Source organism: Dermacentor andersoni, chromosome 1 (assembly GCF_023375885.2).
Source record: "Dermacentor andersoni chromosome 1, qqDerAnde1_hic_scaffold, whole genome shotgun sequence".
Lineage (NCBI taxonomy): Eukaryota > Metazoa > Arthropoda > Arachnida > Ixodida > Ixodidae > Dermacentor > Dermacentor andersoni.
This window is the reverse complement of record NC_092814.1, coordinates 196,321,185-196,342,036: the sequence shown is the minus strand read 5'-3', so window position 1 is coordinate 196,342,036 and position 20,852 is coordinate 196,321,185. Positions and strand designations below refer to the sequence as shown.

The window sequence follows — 20,852 nt, the reverse complement described above, 5'->3', positions numbered from 1 at the left end:
AGCTGGCAATAATTCGACTGCCCATCGAATCTAACCTGCCGGTTGGATCTCTTACCGGTGAGGTCCAACGTGCCGGTTAGGTCTATCCTTGTGCTTTCATCGCTAGCGGAGACCTAACCGAACCCGCCCATAACATATCCACACGAAAGAGACAGGCGACATGGGCCTGGACTCACGCTTGTGATACCAGTTATGCAATGTGTCCTTCACCTCGTTCCTCCCATTATCATCCCCCATTGTGACCCTCTTTCTTCCCTTCTTCCCCTTCACTTATGTAGATTAGCAGGCCAGACGCTCCATTTTCCGGCCGACCTCTCTACATTTTCCAGTCATTAAACTACTTCTTCACACGAAAGAGGTTTACTGTAGCGGCGAAACAAAATCGAGAAAGGAGGATGGCCAAGCAGAGCAGCTTTATTTGAACTTCTTGAAAAAGGAACGGGCTTGAGCAGGAAGGGAGCCTCGGCGTTCTTCCCGGAGATACGATAATGAGCCTGTAATAGGAAGGGGAGAGCTGCAGGAATTAATGGCGGTGGCGACGTTTTCGAGGCTGCTGTGGACGACCGTCAGTGCAGTCCACATCTTCCTTCTTGTGGATTGCAGGCCATTGACGCACAAAGTAACAAGTGTGCCATCACGATCTCGGAGGCCACACTCTACGTATACAGAGTGACCTCAAGTTCGCGCACATCGTTGTTTCCTAACAGTGAACCAGCTATGTCTACCAGACAGCGTGATTCCAAGTCCACTAGAAATTACAGAACGAAGAAGTCAGATTATTAGAAAATATATCTTGAGCGTTCGTAGATCCCACAACACACGCATAGTGGAGCGCTGGGCTAGTTGGCGGTGCACATTATGCAAGCTTCGTAGTGCGTCATGCAGGACGGGTACGGGATGGGGGACGTTGCTTGTCGGTTTTCTTGCTATCCCCGTTCGGACGCTCTGCAAACATTTCGGGACACACGCATCCATCTTGGTAGGATAAGAACTCGATCGTCAGGTTTCTGCACATCAGTGAAGTTGCTAACTGTAGCGAGGAGTGAATTGAATTCGGAGACCACTTCTGGGTCTGAGCACCATTTCACTGACAAGCTCGACTTGGTCACGCTGGTCCAGTGACTTGATTGTGAAGCGTCGCAGAATGTTGGCAATAACGATCTTTTCTTCGGCGAGTGCAAATCTTTGTCCTGTGAACACATGAAAAAAGAACTTTTGTTGAATTGTATTTACAAAAACATAGTCCATGCAAAGATCATTAGGTGGCATTAGACATAAGACAAAAACCTGCAGCCAGCAAGAACCGAATACATGGCGTGTTTTTATCACTACCAGTGCTTAAGTAAAATAATCTTCTGTTGAATTTTTTTTTAGCACACTAGGGTGCATTTGACACTGTGGTGGCTTTTCTTAAAGTAGAAGTATTTTTTTCATGTGATGCCTTAATGCAAATTATGGTAATCAACAAAGCGCATGAATATCGTTCACTTGTCCAGGCCAAAGGTATTCATACATATGGGCGATCATTTCTAAGTTTTATATATCTTTTTAAAGATAGCTCGTGCCCGTTAGCCTTTTCTTGTCCTTGAGATGGATAATTCGAAGACCCGGACATTACTAGCACGAGAAATCGAAACGCATATTCAACTAATGGCCAAGAAATTATCAATTAACTTCATAATTAATTACTTCATGCCAACTAATACTATTTACGAGTTGTAGCTGATGAATTTGAAAGACTATTCACTTGAAATCAATTTCCAGGGTGAAATCAGTTTCGAGATATTTCCCGAAGCGTGGGACGAAACAGACTAGAATTATTTTATCTACAACAGGCTATTTTTAAAAATTCCGTAGAACTTACAAATGATCACCCCGTATAACTTCCCTGTCCATTTTTCAGTAAGGACTGTTGTTGCCATTGATAAAGTCCAAAGCCCATGAAAGCGATTCTGTGCACGACGGCGACGACCGACGGCTTCGAGCGACGGAACAGGCCGTCGCGCGAACAGATGACTCGTTCTTGTCGCTCGATCGCTCAGTTCTGGAAACCTATTATTCGCCGCTGGTCGCCCGGAAGTGCCATGGGCGACTAGTCAATACTGCGAAGGCGGAACTTGATATACATCAGTAAAATACTACCGATCCTCGCACGAAATGAGCAAACGACCAAATTTTGATACATGCATGGATAAGAACCTACTGCAAGACCTTTAGAAATATTTTATGCTGCTCTTTAAAGCAAAACTCATCAACTTAAATTAATGAAGTACGCGTCGCGCCAGTTTCGGCGCGTCTTTGCTGCCCTCATAAAGGCACCACTGGGGAGGCGTCGCTCAAAGTTGTCGCTCGCGTGAGGTTCGACTCGTAGCGACGAGGGAACACGACAGTCATCTCCATCGTATCGCTTGCGGCTGTCACGCGCAAGATCGCTTGCAAGGGTTTTTGTACTTAATCCTTGTCTTCTTGAACCCAATTTCGCGGTGACGTTAGAGAGGCCAACCATGTACGCGTATTTTCAAACCTCCTGGGTTGATATGGCACGATGTTCTGCACCGATGCAGTTTCCACGACACCATTGGGTCCGTGTGCCACACTGCCTTCAATATTCCTTGTTGTCAGCTTGTCAGGACGACTATGTATACTCCGGAGAAAAGAACTTTCGATTCCTGTATTACCCTTCGCACCAGCACATGGTGCAAAGGGTTCCCACTTCAATGACAGGTGTCTTCGTTGAGTGGCGGCGGTCATGGCTATTTTTCATGGTCAACTTGTATTTTTCCTGCTGCGTTTCACTTTTTTCCATTATGCTAACAGTATTACATTCATAATGCTCAAGAGTAGATCAGCCGGCAACCATAATCATTTCCATGCAAAGCAAACTAAGCACTGCAGCCGAGCCCGGTCATGTGGGAACGGTTGTGCTGATTAACCGCAGCTTGTAACGAGCATTCCAGCCCCCGCGAAACTTTCGGTAGAGGACGATCAATTGCTTCATATCATGGATAGCCTTTCAGAGAGTCCATTTGCTTCTGGGTCGTATGATATACGGCAAATTTTAATTCAATCTTCCTTTCGTCGGAACGGCTCAAATGCTCGCTTTGGAATGCAAGCACATTATGTGCAACTATGACTTCGAAATAGCCGAATATCTCTTGACTCAGGAGTGGAAATACGTTCTGCGGGTCTTGCCTTCTCGGCTGATACGCTGCCATTCGTGTGCATTCGTCAGTAGCTAAGAGGAAGGCCTGAGTGATCCGCACAACCGCCCCTTTCTCTTTTAGCTAAGCGAAATCGAGATGAACTACAGAAAGTAGTTTCTTCGAGTGTTCTTTATTATAATAGGGCTACCACATGGTTCCAACCTTGCATTGCAGAGCTTACACGCGTGGCACGTGCGGACGTACTCCGAAATATCTTTCTTCGTGTTGTCCCAGCAGAACCTATGTTTAATATTCAAATGCATTCTCCGGAAACCATAATGTCTTCAAGAATAGAGAGACTAATGGTAAAGTCCGAGAATACGAGAAATACGTGCATTCGGTACTTGCAATCTTCCATCTTTACGTACCATCTTTCTCGTTCCATCACATATTACGTGCGTCACATGCTCGTCAGAGTCTCCCCACGGCAGGTGTAGCCTTGACATTGCATCACCATCTGGTATGTTCCCGCCAGGCTTGTGTGTGACTTCGAAGGTGAACTGTTGTATTTCACTCTACCACCTAGCTAGTCGTCTTTTTGGTTGAGTAAGGTTTAGGATGGGTGTCCACGCTTGGTCGTTAATGAATACCTTGAAGTGCCGGCCTTCCAGATAGGTACGGAGGTAACGGAGGGCCATGACAACTGCTAATGCTTCTTTTTCTGTAGTAGTATAACTTACCTCTGCTTTTTCGCGGAAGTATATGAATATTAGCCAATGACTTTCATTTGTGGTTCTGGAAGCTCATTTTCAACCCTCTGGTAGAGGACTGCTCCCCCTCTGTAGTGTGAAGCATCAGTATTGAGTTCGAAGGGTTTCGTGAAGTCCGGGATAGCAAAGCTGGGTCTAGTTATATTATGTTGACTAAGGCTTAGTTGGCTTACTCAGACTCCGCCATCCATGTGAATGGAAGATCGTTTTGAATTTGTCGCATTAGACATTTGCTTTTCAGTGCGTAGTATATGATAAGACTGGGTGGGAAATGCGTTTGACCGATTCTTACTTTGTACTCCATGTATGTCCGTCGAACACTTCCCCAAGGAAGACAACCGCGTTATTGCAGAATTCATTTTCTTTGTGTTTATCTTCAAGTTAGCTCTATGCAATGCATCTAGCACTTGTGACAGATGTGAAATGTAGTCATCCCGTGATCTCGAGTAGATAATAAGGTCATTGACTTATACATCGCAGAGATGTTCTTTGAAATCGACAAGTGCATTGTCCATCATACTTTGAAACAATGCCCCGGAATTCATCCAACCGAAGGGCAATCGGTTGTATTAAAAAAACGAAAGGTGTGAGAAAGGCCATAATATATTTGTATTCTTCCTGAAGCTCCATCTGCCAGTAGCCCTTGCAAAGATCGATGTGTGAAAACTACGAATAGTCCCCTCTTTAGTTGGTTATGTCAGTGCGTGGCATTGGGTGCGGAAATAAACCAGTTTGGCCATTAATGAGGCTGTAATCATTGCACATTCTAAATGTTCAGTATTCTTTTGACCCTATTGTATTGGCCACGCGAACGTTTAGGTTGATGGGCGGATGATTTTCACATCAAGCAGACCCTGTAATTCCTGTTTTAGCCAGCTTTTGTGTTGCAGGCTGAATGTTTTTTTCTTTCGAACCAGTGTAGAATCTCACAGGATAAATGGTCCTTGTGTCACGGAGGCAGCTGGAGCATATAGATCTATGCACAGAAGCCCAGGATATTGTCTTGGAAACTACGCGCTTTCTGTTATGAGCTTTCTGTTACGAGCTTTAATCAAGCCTTCGTCTCCAAAATAGCGCTCAGGCTTCTGGTGTTAAGTGATTGAAATGCGATACTCGTAGCGTATACCTGGAGTGCGAAGTCCTAGTTAAACGAAGAATCGCTAAGCTTTGCTTGGAATCTGCTCTCAAGACGTGCCCACGTGCTATGCAGAAAAGTTTCAATTATCAGGTAGGCCGTTTGTTGCCGGCCGGCTTTCCTTGCACCTCATTGACGGCGGTCGCGGAAATGCTTCTGCAGAAATCAAAAGGTGTCCGTAAGAAGCATCCTGGATTGCTCCAAAGCAGGTGTCGGCCTGAAGTGGTGCCTTATATGCGTCGGAATTCCCACACTATCAAGAAGATAGCCCCGTGTGGGTACAATGTGCCTGTCCTTTTTTCCCGCCTCGCGCAAGCTTACTGGCCTGTGCCCCAGAATTGCCTCTGATGGTGGAAAAAAACGAGTGCCTGTTACAATAAACAAGTTCAGGCGTTTGTGAAATGCGCGATTCGTGTTGTTTCAGAAATTCCACTGTACTGTGGGTAGTCACATATCGAGCAAATTAGCCGCTGCGTTAATGATCATGCAAGGGAACGTGGTCTTTCGATAGGAAACAACGATATTGCGTATTTGCGTGCGCATTGTCGAGCTTGCATGTGCAGTCTGCAGCTTCGGGGCATCGAGATTATGGGCAGAAGCAAGAATTATACTGCCGGAGCTGATGAAAACGTTTTATATTGTCTCGAAAGGGAACGCATGCGTTAGCGAAACTTCCATTTCTTTGTTTAGCAGCGAAGAAAGGTTCATGCGCAATATGTTGCGGTGACGTAATCATCAAGCTCATACTTCAATGGGTTTGTTTGTTGGTTGCTTCATGCGCATGAGTGGTAAACTCCTTATAATGATGCTTCTGATGGAAATGAAATTTATTTGGAAGTTTGTCCCTGTCGATACCCTCTTGTCCTTGTCTGTCTTTGGCGCAGCATCTTTTCTTACCCATTATGGACCAACTCGCCATAAAACAAGCTTTATTGAGCTATGTTACCGTGGTTATTGCTTTTGAATCTTGAGTACTTGCTCCCGTACACATGGCAGCTGTGGCTCTTGAATATCTTTGTCTTGATCCTCTGGGCTTTAGGAGCCCCTGCTTGAAATGTGCTGCCCTTGAAGTTACTTTCACTGATCCTTCAGATTTGATTCAGATTTCAGTAGAAAGTCCGGGGTGCTGACCTTTTTCGGGAGGTCCACCGCCGCATGCCTGCCTTTCTTGTAGCCATCAACCACGAGGAGTCCATCTTCGTAATGGTATGCGCTAAATGTCACCCGCGGAATTCTGATTGTCAGGATGTGGCAAAATATACCAACCCTGTTTATTTCACAGTTACAGCTGTCGTTGCTGTTTGGTTGGTTGGTTTTCTTTTATGATTGGCTCATAGCCAGTATGCCTGGGGGAATTGGCCAACAATCGGGTAAGTTGGGAAAATAAATAGCCGTATCTAAAAAGGAACACTCATGAGAACTTCATAATCCTTCTATTCTTCGGTTGCTATCCTCTTCCTACTTCTCTTCTTGAAGCTACTTTGGTGGGGGTGTTTCTGAACTGTAGGCTGCACAGCAAAGATGTACAAAAGTGTAGAATTCATGCATAACATTGGTAGATGAATGTCGACGGATATAGAGAAGTAACCTTAATGACAATAATAGGTAAGTTATCCTAGCAGGATAGGGAGTCAGTGGTGATAGTCATAAAACTATCAAATGAAACACGCTTGGTCTGCCGGTCAATCAAGCCTCGCGCATGGTTTCCCATGCAGAGCATCGGCATGACGGAATGGCGTAGTGCATGCACTCATAAGGTAATGCTACTTGCTAAATCAAAATAAATTAGCAGTGAACTTTCGAAAGCACTAGATGAGGCTAGCAGCTACGTCAAGAGTAGCACAGCCATACTATCATTTAGCTACAGAGCGTTTTTTATAATTATTACTTCTTTTTTTGAGCGGGTGTGGCTCGGTTAATGTAGTTTACATAGACCACAGCCCACAGACTATGCAATTTTTCTTCCCCTTGCTACATCGCAGAAAAATGAGCTTCGCAATGATCGTCTCTGTGCACGAGCGATACTTTCAGCTCATGCTGGCAGCTCGAGATATACAAATGAATGTTGCTCGCAATGGTTAAATCGGCTGGTTTTCAGTGATAAGATATGAGAACACATGCACAAAACCTCGTTGCAAAATACGCAACGCAGTTGCACGCAACTTCATATATGCGCAAGACACCAGAACTGTTGGGATGGTACCAAAAGACGGCATCTTTTAGCTCAGTATAGTGAAGCGTTCGCAAGAACCGAAGAAACGTATTCCAGTCGATGTTTAGCCCTAGAGGACTATACAGCGGGTGCGGACAATCTAAAGAAAATTAATGTTAAGCCCCAATCGGCCTCTACGGAATATAGTCCGAAAAATACGGCGATTAGAGAACAGCAAAACCCGCGATTTGCGTTTTACAATCAATATGATTCGAATGGCTCACCAATGCAGTTCCGGGGTCCCGCTGAAAATGGAAGATAAGCGAACGGGTGCCTTCCTTTCGAGTTTTCCGGGAAGAACCTCTCCGGGTGGAATTCTTCCGGCTTAGGAAAAACTTCAGGATTACGGTGTAAGAAGTAGGCTGACATCTGCACTACTGTTCCGGTAGGAAGGATGGCTCCATCTTCGTAAGTCGTGTATGGCATGTAAGAAAGTAGGGAAATATACTTAGTCTTGCTTAGCAGCTAGCATTGAAATGCGTGATTGTGGACCTTACCTATTTTTAATGGTTCTTCGCATGTCCTAGCTATTAGTGGCACAGACGGGTATATACGTTGAGCTTCCTAAATTCGAATAAAGAACAACATTGATAGTTTTGTTTGCAACTTCTTGGGTAGGACTGTATACCTTGAGAGCGCACTCGAGGTACCTCATCTGCTTCAGATCTTCAAAAGATACATGACGATCTCTGTCGTCACCAAAGATTAAGTCGAGTTCCTCGTGAATCTTCCGTTGTTCCTTTGGATGATGACCTATAAGGAAAAGTGCCCAGCTTATCCCCACCGCTGTAGTATCGTGACCCTGAAAGCAAAGAAAATGCACAACAATGTCACGGCACTTATCTATTACGGCAGCGTTCTGCTGCTGCACAAGGAGTTTTGGAAAGCATGTGGATCTAACACTAGAAAGCTGTAAAGAAATTCAGCATCATGGACGCACATCCCGAAGCCCGCATCACGCTCCGCTGGTTGAATATATTGCCTATAAGCATAATTTACCATGCAATGGCTTGTTAGGTCTCTTGACCTCATTTGCCTTACTGCCCATACTTCCTGACTCTACTGACATCTACTTCCTGACTCTGCGCGCCTGCGTTAGAAGCCCAAGCCCAAAGCCTTTCGAGAAACCCGTCCTTACATATTCTATTCATTGGCAACTCTCTCACTCCACCACCCGATACGGCGGAAAAACTGCTAGCACCACGCATGACTCCCGCTCAGCCCGTCCTTGGGGCTGGCAATTAATAATGGTTATTACTGTCCTTCTCTGAAAAGCAGGCAACCCGTGAAAAGAAGGAAACCACTGCGTCCACCGATCGAAATATACAGAAAACAGGAAAATATGACGCACAGTTTTTCCAATGGGTGCGAGCTACGTGGCAAACACAGCCGAGCTCCTGTGACCCCCTGCTTACATTGAGTTGCCGGCGCTATCCCACAAAAAGAAAAAAGAAAAGAAAAAGCTCAGCGACCCAGGCCTTAATTCTACAAAACATCCTGCATTTAGGTGTTTGATCATTAAAGTTAATTTCAAAGTAATGCGTGAACACGCTTTGTTGAATAATAATGCACCATGCTGGGCATGTAAAGACTCCGTGAAAGCTCAATTACTGTTCTCGCATTCGAAACGAGCAGCTTCAGCGTATAACAACTTCATAATTCCTCGCGATTAAAGCTTTTAAGCTTTCAGTAATATATTATGTAGCCATTAGCAACCCTTTCATAGGTTCGGTGATTGCTACTTCCATAGCATATAATCACCCCCTTCTAACAAGGTGTACAGCTGAATTGTGCAGATTCAATTTTCTTGCAGCTCGAAGGGTGAGATAAGCACAGATAGAATGGAGCACACATGACCAACGCTGTCCAACAAACTTTTTTAAGAAAAAACAAGAAATAAATAAAAAAGCCAACCTGAGCGCCCATATAGTCCAACCAAGGCTTTATGAGGAAACCAATATTTAACTCAGAAAGGGAAATGAAGATGACTGACACGATATGTTCAAAGATTGAATGAATATGAAACTCCTCCAGAATATCCCATAACATCTGATATCTACGTCTCATTACCGAAGTTGCGTGGTCAAAGAAAAAGTCATTATGATAAAAAGTCGCAGTTTCGCGAAATGCGAAGTTTCGACAATGATAGCAAACGACTGTTACACAAAGTAAGGTTCTTAGTTTTGCGGGCAGTATAAATCGCCGTCAACATTTGCTTGCCAACCAAAGCAACGTGATACACGCGCCCAAACTGACACATGAACACGACTTCACTCGACTACCGCGAGCGCTCGCCCTCACAACGCTGGCGTGATAAACGCCGGCAGCGGGGAGCGCAAGTACTTTATCAAAACGGAACGTTCTGTGCTGTCGCTCGCTGCACCCTTTCAACAGTGACGCGTCAGCAAGAACTCAGCAGATCACGTGACCGCTAACAGAGCACGCATAAAGCCATCAGCTAATTCTTCACTGTAGTCCCGCAAGCTCGCCCTTCGCCGTGGAACCCGCTGCAGAACAAGTGACCTATAAAAACAGCGATTTAACATAACATAAAGAGCGAACGGACCGGGCACGCGCTTGGTCTCATACGTATATTTATTTTATCATGATAATTTTAAGGCGAAACCTTAGGTGGGTATGTTGGCAGTGACCTTGGCGAAACTGCGCTGTGACGAAAAAGATGGCCGACGCCGCAAAGAATAAAGACACGTCAGAAAATGCTCGGATTGACGTCACATTTGTCAGGGCGGTTCGTGTAAACAAAGTAAATTAGTGGCTTGGAAAAAACTATTTGGTAAATTTCAGTCTGTGGGAATCAAACCCGGGCCTCCGGGGTCCGGTTCTGGCTTACTAAAGGTGTGACTAGTGCGTCCCTGATTGCACACGTTACGTCGCAGCCATCTCGCTGACTAGTGCGTGCGTCATTGGGCAGCGAACGTGACGGTGCGGAGGAGGTGGAGCACGTCATGCGTGTATAAAATGAGCGCGTTGATGACGTTGATGACGCCTTCCAAATTTTATTGCTTTAGTTTTTTGCTGCATAGTATATAGAAACGGAGTATCCGAGGTGCTTTTACCTCAATGTCTTCACAGCAACGTCTGCAAACAGAAATCAACTCAAAGACGAGGTTGTCGATATTTGCGATATCATGAGGACGCACAAGCGACTGCAGGATGCCTGTTACGGGGATGTGAAAACCAGAAGTTGCGCAGCAAACTCGTCTGGCTACGTTGCCACTAACACTACGACCGAGAACATACGTGAGCTAACTATTGCAAGATAATCCTAAAAAAAATTAAATTATGGGGTTTTACGTGCCAAAACCACTTTCTGATTATGAGGCACGCCGTAGTGGAGGACTCCGAAAATTTGGACCACCTGGGGTTCTTTAACGTGCACCTAAATCTAAGTACACGGGTGTTTTCGCATTTCGCCCCCATCGAAATGCGGCCGCCGTGGCCGGGATTCGATCCCGCGACCTCGTGCTCAGCAGCCTAACACCATAGCCACTGAGCAACCACGGCGGGGCCAAGATAATCCTATGGACCCTCGTCGAGTTCGCATTCTGCGAAGGACTGTATAAATACACCTAAAACACAAACCTGTCGTTCACATTTCATTTCTCTATATTGATTACATCCGCCTCCAGATGCCAGAAATATGAGGACGGCAGCGCATTTCATCCCACGATTTTTTATAAAACACATATTCTCTCGCTCTCTCTTTCTCTCTCTCTAAAAACAGACACTGAGCATCGGTTGTCTGTACTGCCATCTTCGTTTCTTTCCCTTATTGGGCGATTAGAAGCACTGCAGCAAACCATAGCCACTAAAACATTGATTGTTACTTAGCCCTGATTTCTAATTACAGTGAAACTAAGAGTGAGACAAATTAACTTCCTAAGGCTATCATACGCTGCGCGAGACCAGGTGCTATTCAACGTTTGGTGACATACCGTTGGTATCGACTGAAATGTGGGCTAAGTGGTATCAATTAATTGTGGTGTTTTATGCGCCGTTGTTCGTATTCGTCCTTCTGTCTTGTGTTTGCCACCTAACATGCTACGCTTAACCTTATTATCATTGTATGAGATGCTCAGGCGGACAATTTCGGCCAAGCATGCCAGGCTAGCCACACCTGCTGCATCACCATCGGGCGTTAAGCACTAAAGTTGCTTCATTATTATTATTAACCATGTGGACATAAATAAGCATCACAAGGCAAGCCCACGCACCCTCAACAAGAGCGCTGAAAAAGCTCCCGATAACATTTTATATTTCAAAAGTAAGCACCAGAAAATAAAATCCACCTGGAGGAATTCAAACATAAAGGTGTCCTCAAACCTCAAACATAAAGGTGTCCACTTCTTCTCGTATGTCTTCTTCGGTGATGTATTTGTCGTTCTTGAGATGTTCCACAATGAGAAGATCCAAAAAAGGTCTTCTCCTTTTGGCCCTAGCTTCAGACTCACTAGAGCTGTCGAGCCTCAGGGTGCCTTTGTTGACTTCAGCTTCTAACTCCATTTTTCTCTCTGCAATGACCTAGTTGGAAATAAGAAATTCAAGGGCTCCTAAAAATTAAAGTTTCCAAGCTTGCTTTCGTAGAATGGACGAAATAAATAATTACTCAGGTATTTTTTACTTTATTATAAGCGTTTTTCACAGCGAGGGGGAAACTACTCTCAACGCCGAACGCTGTGTATGCCACCGAGCATGCCTTCCTCTTCTCATGACTTGTGCGGTCTTGTGCCAACAGGACGTGTAGTGCTTCAGAGTAGATATGGCTAATTTTCAGCGCTAGTTTTGATATTTCGGGTCATTCACGAACAATTCGATACCATAGCACAGTCGTCGCATCCACAAACAACTATCGGAAGCCAAATAATTCGTATATGAAGCGTGCGAGGTTCACTACCAGCATAAACGAATGTGCAGTTGCGGCTTATTTAGTTTGCATCGCATCCTTACGTACAAAAAATGTGAGCAACGCTTTTGGATCACCAGCGTGAACAGAAAAGGATTCATGCCATGCGCGACGCGGTACTGGCAAGTTCCTCGCACGCAATGATGCTTGACGATGCGGCTGAATATATATATATATATATATATATGGTTATATTTTAATATAGGAGGCGAGGGGTCATGTGAGCGTTGTGAATGTGCAGTCAGCTAGCTTAGCCTTGCAAATCCGTCTAGCTTCCACTAAACTTTTCAACCTCTGAACTTTTTAAATTTTGGGAAAAAGCACTGACAACCAAGACAGTGCTGCATATTTGTAGCATGTCAATAATTAACAGCCTAATACTTCGTAGTTGCAACTTGACGCTAAATGAAGCATTTATTCCTCGCACGAAGGAGAGCGCGCGCCTGAGAAAAGCTATATCCAAATGTACGCGGGGATGCGGAATCCTCACTTTGTTAGGTCACGATAAACGAAACACAGGTTTCCAGCAATACGTGCGTTTACTCATATATTTTTTAAATACCAAGCCACTGCAGAACAGTGCTTTGCAGAAACTTGTATAGTGCAGCGGCTGCCCTAACAATCGACAGCATTTCCAAGACAGATCTCGTCAGAGGCAGCGATACACAATTTAATTGTCATTTTTGACAACACAACAAGCGCGCGAATCCCAGGTATGTGAAGGCACAAAAAGGCAATTGTACATCTCGGCGAAACGCTTTTCTCGTACATCCAAGCATCACTGCAGCTGGCCGCACATTCCAGCATCGCGGCGGAGGCAAATCAGACACAAGTTGGTGCCGCTGTTCCAAGAAGCCGGAGCTCAAGCTAAAGAAGGTCTACATCAAGCGTCCATAATTACTTAAATGCAAAGAGAACACATGCAATCCTATGACTGTGTTCTGTCGCATTTCTGAATATATGTGAGAAGAAAACGTTTCAATACCTGCAATATTGCAGTGAGAGCGTTGTATAACTATACCTAAAAGTGAAACGACCACCCTAGGGAGCAAATAAGGCTATTTAATATAACTACATGAGTGTGTTGGCGTATGTAAACCACCTAAATTAAAATTAAATTATCAGGTTTTACGTGCCAAAACCACTTTCTGATTATGAGGCACGCCGTAGTGGAGGACTCCGGAAATGTCGACCACCTGGGGTTCGTTAACGTGCACCTAAATCTAAGCACACGGGTGTTTTCGCATTTCGCCGCCATCGAAATGCGGCAGCCGTGGCCGGAATTCGATCCCGCAACCTCGTGCTCAGCAGCCCAACACCATAGCCACTGAGCAACCCAGCGGGTAAACCATCTAAATGAAAACATGCATCAATATGTAGGACTTATAGGTCGTCTTTGACGGCTGTATCACTATACGTCTTGGAGAAGGTGAAGTGCATGAAGGCCACACGCCATTGACCTTATTCTTTTCAACACATAACGGCACGTCGGCGCGTCCTTGGAGCCAATCGAGCGCCATGCCATCACTCTATACTAGCCGTCGGGTTATCAAAAAGGCATCAATCCTCAGCGCCACCCCATGCTGCGCTACCCGCAAATGAGTACGTCGACCCCACTCAAGCCATGGCTATGTTTCACAAGGCGGCGGCCGACGTGACAAGTCGTAATGTTGTCGTGCCCTGCTTTCCGGATCAGCCCGCCAGAGCCGTTCAGCTTCACCATGCCCATAGACTAGCCTCTACGAAAGAAAAGATTTCACCTGTGCATCGCTGAGTGTGGGCTATATGCAACCAACCCGAAGAGCAGCAAATACATTTATAACATACTGTGACGTCACGACAATTCCAACGATGGGTCACTCATTATGCTAATAACAATTAACCCAAAACTATGTAATTTTTGCGTGCAATAACTACGTTAATTATTGAATGACGTTGCATTTAGGATAAATATGTTGGTGAAGCTACGATGAATCAAATGAGTGATCACTAATCTGGTTAGGGCATGCTGGCGGGCTAGTTGGTTGGGATTAATCAAAACACAGTGCAATGGGACAGTACGAGGAAAGAGAAGAATTTTGACACACACACAGCGCTAACTTTCACCTACAAATGTTTACTTTCGCATGTGCATGATATGTATACATCACCGAGTCATCGAAAACAAAAACAAGAATGTCAACATTCAGAAGCGCACACCAAGGAACAGATACGCGTCAGACCAGCTTAATCGCAACTTTCTTTCACTTTTTCACGGCACTACACTTTTGCACGGCTACCTCGATAACTCTATAAACCACATCTATCTTTCCGATAACACCACCGAAGGCGTGCTCACACACTTTTCTTTCATTTTTTTTTAATTTCATAAGCTTCAAGAATTTCTTTTGTCATTCCGCATTGGGCCTGATTCAAAATAGTAATTTTTGCAAAGACCAGAACGCCGCCGCACTCCCGGCAATGCCCCCATCCCTAGATGACCAGAAATTACTTTTTTTGCCATTATAATGATGCTCTTTTAGGTCTCTGATTAATACAAAGACTTGTCTGACCGCTATATGCACGTTCGCACGACAAGGGTGTTAAATGAACAACATTTCGTGTGCCATTCACAAATTGCGTGCGGTGCCTTGTGCTACAGGCGGTCGCCTCTTCCTTGTCCTAGTTTACTTTCTTGTAGATCATTCATAATCGTTCAGCAGCAGAAAAAACTTCGTGCACTCCGGTCCTTCTCGCAAGCCTTTTCAAATTATGCGAGATGATAAGTGTGTAAGGCGCACGACCGCCACCTTCTTTGGTCTGGCACTCCTATTGCACTCATTCGCATCAGCCCTGAATGTTTTACTCAAACCTTCAGCTATCAAGGTCAACACTCGGAAGGGTTAACCAGAATCGACCAGTCCCCTATCCTGGACCCACAAACTTGTTTCAAGAATGTGGTCGCGTGACTTCAGCAATGAACTATGTAAACGAGATTGTACTACATCACGTTTTAGAAGTTACGAGTGTGTAGGTGAGAATGAAAGCACTAACTTGTTGCCTCTCGGCTTACTTGAAAATGGTACCAGCTAACGATTTATTTTTGGTAAATAAGTCGGATAAAGTGGTGGAATTTTGCCGAATACAGGCAAAACAATAGCCTTGCAGCTTTTTCTTTTGACACAGATCTTTTTATTATCTTTCGCAGGCCGAATTGATGAAATGTGTAGCTGACGATATTGACAGACTCGGTGCAGTCCAATTTCAAAACTCCTGTGTGTTGTCATGTGATCAGTTTTTGGAGCTACTTTCTATCTATGTTAACTCCACTTAGGCGACACTGGACGTAAATATTAGCAAACAAAAACATTGCACATGTATTGGGTCCTGCATTGCTCCCTGCTTAAGTGACTCGTTTATAGCTTACCGTGACTAAGTAATTCACGATCGCTTGAAAAGTTCGGTCGTTGTCGCTTTGCTCAGATACGTTGATGACTTTTGAATTGTTACAAATAACGAATCGGATAATTTTGACACTGTGGTATCGAAAACCTTAACTACATATGCTGATGTCTTGTCCCCTTAGGTACTGATGCATGAAGTTCCTGTAGGGAATGCCATAAGATTTTTTTAGACCTAGTGTCCTACTTTTCACTACGAAGTGTGCGTTGGAGCTAAGAGCCGAGATGCAATAAGCCAGTTCTTCCATTCTTATCTGCACACTCGAAACTTGTAAAAACATGCTATAATAGTCTCGTTTACATAATTCATTGCTGAAGTCATGTGACCACAAGCCTGAAACATGTTTGTGGGGCCAGTCTAAGCGTCTGGTCAATTCTGGTTACCCCTTGGAACTACTGAGTTTGGTAGCGGAGGGTTTGAGTAAAAAGCTCAGGGCCAATTCGAATGACTGCAATAGCTTTGCCAGACCAAATAAGGTGGTGGTCGTGCCTTACATGCATAGCATCTCGAATAATTTGAAAAGTACAGCGAGAAGGTGCAGAATGGAAGCAGTTTTATTTTTTTGCTCCTGAAGACTTGCAGACAGTCTACAAGAAAGTAAACTTGGACAAGGAAGAAACGAGCGCCTGTACCACAAGGCACCACATGCAATTTGTGAATTGCATACAGAATGTTGTTTATTTAACACCCTTGTACGAACAGGAATTGGCCTCCATTGTGCAGTATTCAGCCACTCCCTCCCAAATGACTCATTCGATTAACCAGTGGCCCTTCTCCAGCAGCTGCCGAGCACCTCACCAGGGCGGCGATCAGTTCTGTAACGCAGCAGAGGATGCTAAGAATCTCTGGACGCGGACACGCCGCCAATGGAAACTGACACTGGTAACGTTTAACACCCGAACTCTCCCGAGTGAAGCCATCCTAGCAGGACTCTTTGAGGAACTTTGATATGTCAAGCATTGCTTGACATATCATTGGCCTTAGTGAGGCTCGAAGAACTGGTGAGGCTTCTACAGTGCTGACAAGTGGCCACATTCTCTGTTATAGAGGACTTCTAGATAAGAAGCAGTACGGAGCAGCATTCCTAACCCATAAGGACATAGCTCGTAACATTGACGAATTCTGCAGATTTGATGAGAGGATAGCAGTACTCGTAATAAAACTTAATAATAGGTATAGATTAAAAGTAGTACAAGCCTATGCTTCAACATCAAGTCACGATGATGATGAAGTAGACCAGTTTTCTGAAGACGTTAAATTAGCGATGACAAAAGCGCAAACTCAGTATACTGTAGTAATGGGCGAATTCAATGCAAAAGTGGGGGAAAAGCAGGCTGGTGAACAAGAAATTGGCAACTACTTCGTCGATTCTAGGAACGCTAGAGGAGAGATGCTGGTAGAATTCGCGGAAAGGCATAAGCTGCGAATAATGAAAACCTACTTCAGGAAGCGTAGGAACAAAAAGCGGATCTGGAAAAGCACTAATGACGAATCAAGAAATGAAATTCATTTCGTACTTTCTGCTGATCCTAGCAGAGTGCAGGATGTAGAAGTGTTAGGCAGGGTAAAGTGCAGTGATCATAGGTTAGTGAGGGCTAGGATTCAGCTCAATTTGAACAGAGAAAGAGTAAAATTGGTCAAGAAGAAACGATCTAATCTACACGCAGTTAGGGTAAGAGCAGACCGATTCAGGCTGCTACTTGCAAACAAATATGCAGCCTTAGAATATAGAGATGAAGATGACTTAGAGGTAATGAATGAAACCGTAACTAGGCTGGCTTCAGAAGCAGCAGTTGCAGTTGGAGGTAAGGCACCAAGACAACCAATAGGTAAGCTCTCCCAAGTCACAAAGGACCCAATAAAGAAATGACAGAGTGAAAGTGTCCAACTCAAGAGATCAGATAGAATTCGCGGAACTTTCAAAACTGATCAACAAGGAGAAAATACGAGATATTCGAAATTATAACGTTAGGAAGACTGAGGAAGCAGTAAAGAATGGACGCAGCATGAAATCAGTGAGAAGGAAACTTGGCATCGCACAAACCAAGATGTATGCACTGAAAGAGAAGCAGGGTAATATCATCAGCAATCTCGAAGATATAGTAAATGCAGCGGAAGAATTCTATACTGACCTGTAAATACCCAAAGCAGCCACGATACCTCCATTCGAAGTAATAATTAACAGGTTACAGAGGCTCCTTTATTAACTAGCGACGAAGTTAGAAGGGCCTTGCAAGACATGAAACAGGGAAAAGCGGCAGGAGAAGATGGAATAACAGTCGATTTAATCAAAGATGGAGGAGACATAATGCTTGAAAAACTAGGCGCTCTTTATACGAACTGTCTATCGACTTCAAGGATCCCAGAGAACTGGAAGAATGCCAACATTATACTAATGCACAAAAAAGGGAGATGTTAAAGAATTGAAAAATTATGAGGCTATTCACTTACTTCCAGTATTATATAAACTATTCAGCAAGATAAACTCCATTAGAATAAAGGTAACACTACATATCAGTCAACCAAGGGAACAGACTGCTTTCAGGAAAGGATACTCTACAATGAATCACATCCATGCCATAAATTGGGTAATCGAGAAATCCGCAGAGTAGTCAGCCTCTCTATATGGCTTTCATAGATTACGAAAAGGCATTTGATTCAGAAGAGATACCGGCAGTCTTGGAGGCATTACGTAATCAAGGAGTACAGAACGTTTACGTAAACATATTGAAAATTATCTGCAGAGGTTCCGCAGCTACCTTAATTATCCACAAGAAAAGTTGGAAGACACCTATAAAGAAAGGGGTCAGACAAGGTGACACAATTTCTCCAATGCTATTCACTGTGTGCTTGGAAGAAGTATTCAAGCTATTAAACTGGGAAGGCTTAGGAGTGAAGATCAACGGCCAATATCTCAGCAACCTTCGATTTGCAGATGACATTGTCCTGTTCAGCAACACTGGGGACGAGTTACAGCAAATGATTGAGGACCTTAACAGGGAGAGTGTTTGAGTGGGGTTGAAGATTAATATGCAGAAGGCAAAGATAATGATCTATAGCCGGGCAAGGGAACAAGAGTTCAGTATCGCCAGTCAGCTCCTAGAGTCTGTGAAGGAGTACGTTTACCAACGTGAATTGCTCACAGGAGACCCTGATCACGAGAAGGAAATTTACAGAAGAATAAAAATGGGTTGGAGCGCATACGGCAGACACGGTCAGATCCTGATTGGGAGCTTACCATTATAATAAAAAAAAATCGTACAATCAATGCATTCTACTGGTGGCAAATTATGGGGCACAAACTTAGAAACTTACAAAGAAGCTCGAAAACTAGTTAAGGAACGCGCAAAGAACGATGGAAGGAAAAATGTTAGGCGTAACGTTAAGAGACAAGAAAAAAGCGGTGTGGATCAGAGAGCAAACGGGGATCGCCGATATTCTCATTGACATTAAGAGAAAAAAAAAATGGAGCTGGGCAGGTCATGTAATGCATAGGTTAGATAACCGGTAGACCATTAGGGTTACAGAATACGTGCCAAGAGAAGGAACGCGCTGTCGAGGACGGCAGAAGACTAGGTGTGCTAATGAAATTAAGCAATTCGCAGGTGCTAGTTGGAATCGGTTGCGCAGGACAGTGGTAACTGGAGATTGCAGGGTCCTGCAGTGGACATAAAATAGGCTGATGATGATAATGATGAAAAGAGCATCATTATAATGCGAAAAAAGCTATTTCTGGCCATCATGATTTGCCGGGAGTGCGGCTGCGTCCGGTCCTTGAAAAACTACTATATTGAATCGGGCACAATGTGGAATCACAAGACAAATTCTACATGCTTATGAAATAAAAAAAAAAATGAAGGAAAGTGTGCAAGCATGCCTTCGGTGGCGTTATCGGAAAATGAGAGGTGGTTTCTCGAGTTGTCGAGACAGCCGTGCAAAAGTGCAGTGCAGTTAAAAAGTGGAAGTAAGTTGCGATTAAGCTCTCTAGACACGTATCGGCTCCTTGGCATGTGCCTCTCGATGTTGAGATTCTTGTTTTTGTTTTCGATCGCCCGGTGATGTATATACAGGGTGTTTCAGCTAAGTTGGCCAAATATTAAAAAAACCATAGGCGCTACGCTTGTCGAGTTGCCGTAGTATTGTTCTGAGTCATATGGAACACGTTATATTTTTTCAATCCGCCAAGCTAGGTATCTAACAAAGGCTGCTTAATTAACTTTTTTAAATATTAACTCTAGCGAAAGGTGTTCAATACAAAAGTTGTAGCGCTTGTTCAGGATGTTAGGACGACCGTGAAAGTCTCCGAAGATGTCTGTGTCTGTCGGACTTTATGCACGAGCCTTCTCGGCAAGCCTGCGATCAGCCATTTTAGCTTGTTCTTCACCCTTGCCTCACTTAACGTCAAACGTGAACTTTCTATTTAAGCAATGCCAATATTTCGCCACTCAAATTGCACTGTTCTCAAAACACCACTAAAGCTGGGAAACTGCATGCTCCAGTCACAGTTGACAATATTGTCTCGTTTAAATTCTATAAGATGTAGACAATGTACATCTATAGATAGTACACGAAAATACGTATATCTCAACTCTTTGAAGTAAGGATCCCACGATAGAATTCATTAGCAAAGAGCGGCGGATGGGCTCAGTATTAGTGCGCGCCGAAGACGCTTTTAAGCTACTCTTAGGCTTCTATAAACGCGGTAATATGTGATGCCACCGCACATAGCCAATTTACGTATTGAGGAGAGATAGAAACAATTGAACATGCTTCATGCACTAGTCATCAAAGCAAAGGAAACAGTGAGGGAATACAAGCTCACCTTTCGTGTGAAGGAGTGCAGCACGTTGAGACATCTGTAGTACTCCCGCCCAAAAGCTGTAAGCTTGTATATGAAGTCAAGTCTCCATAAAGGCCTCATTGTTCTCTCCAAAAATAGTTCACCAAGCCTGAAAGCATTTTGTTTTTGTGAATAAGGCTCAACAGAGTGATGAAGGGAACTAGTTGGTTGGTGCCCACAGAAGGAACAGCGCTTCAGTACTGGACACAAAGGAAGAGCCACAAGCACAATGCGCTGACTAACAACTGCGTGTTTATTATCTCGTTGAGCCTTCTATACAGAGCAATAAAGGCAGTACCAACAAGACCATGAAAAGAAAACGCACCTTGGTCAAAAGGCAAAGAAGGAAAAAAGGGGAAAGACCTTGCGCCCGGCGCATTCTTGTTA

The 20,852-nt window shown here is 44.2% G+C and overlaps 1 protein-coding gene across 2 annotated transcripts in view; it reads right to left on the bottom strand.

Moving 5' to 3' along the window:
- Positions 1–396: 396 nt before the first annotated feature.
- LOC126546972 (cytochrome P450 4c3-like) overlaps positions 397–20,852 on the bottom strand; it is a 70,688-nt gene continuing 50,232 nt past the window's right edge. For both annotated transcript variants that reach the window (XM_055062928.2, XM_050194709.3), the window contains 6 exons: positions 20,448–20,574; positions 11,605–11,802; positions 7,889–8,062; positions 7,758–7,824; positions 7,485–7,664; positions 397–1,190 (listed from right to left, as the gene is read on the bottom strand). In XM_055062928.2, the coding sequence (XP_054918903.1) occupies positions 1,027–1,190; positions 7,485–7,664; positions 7,758–7,824; positions 7,889–8,062; positions 11,605–11,802; positions 20,448–20,574 (910 nt within the window). In that variant the 3' untranslated portion in view covers positions 397–1,026. The remainder of the gene's footprint in view (positions 1,191–7,484; positions 7,665–7,757; positions 7,825–7,888; positions 8,063–11,604; positions 11,803–20,447; positions 20,575–20,852) is intronic.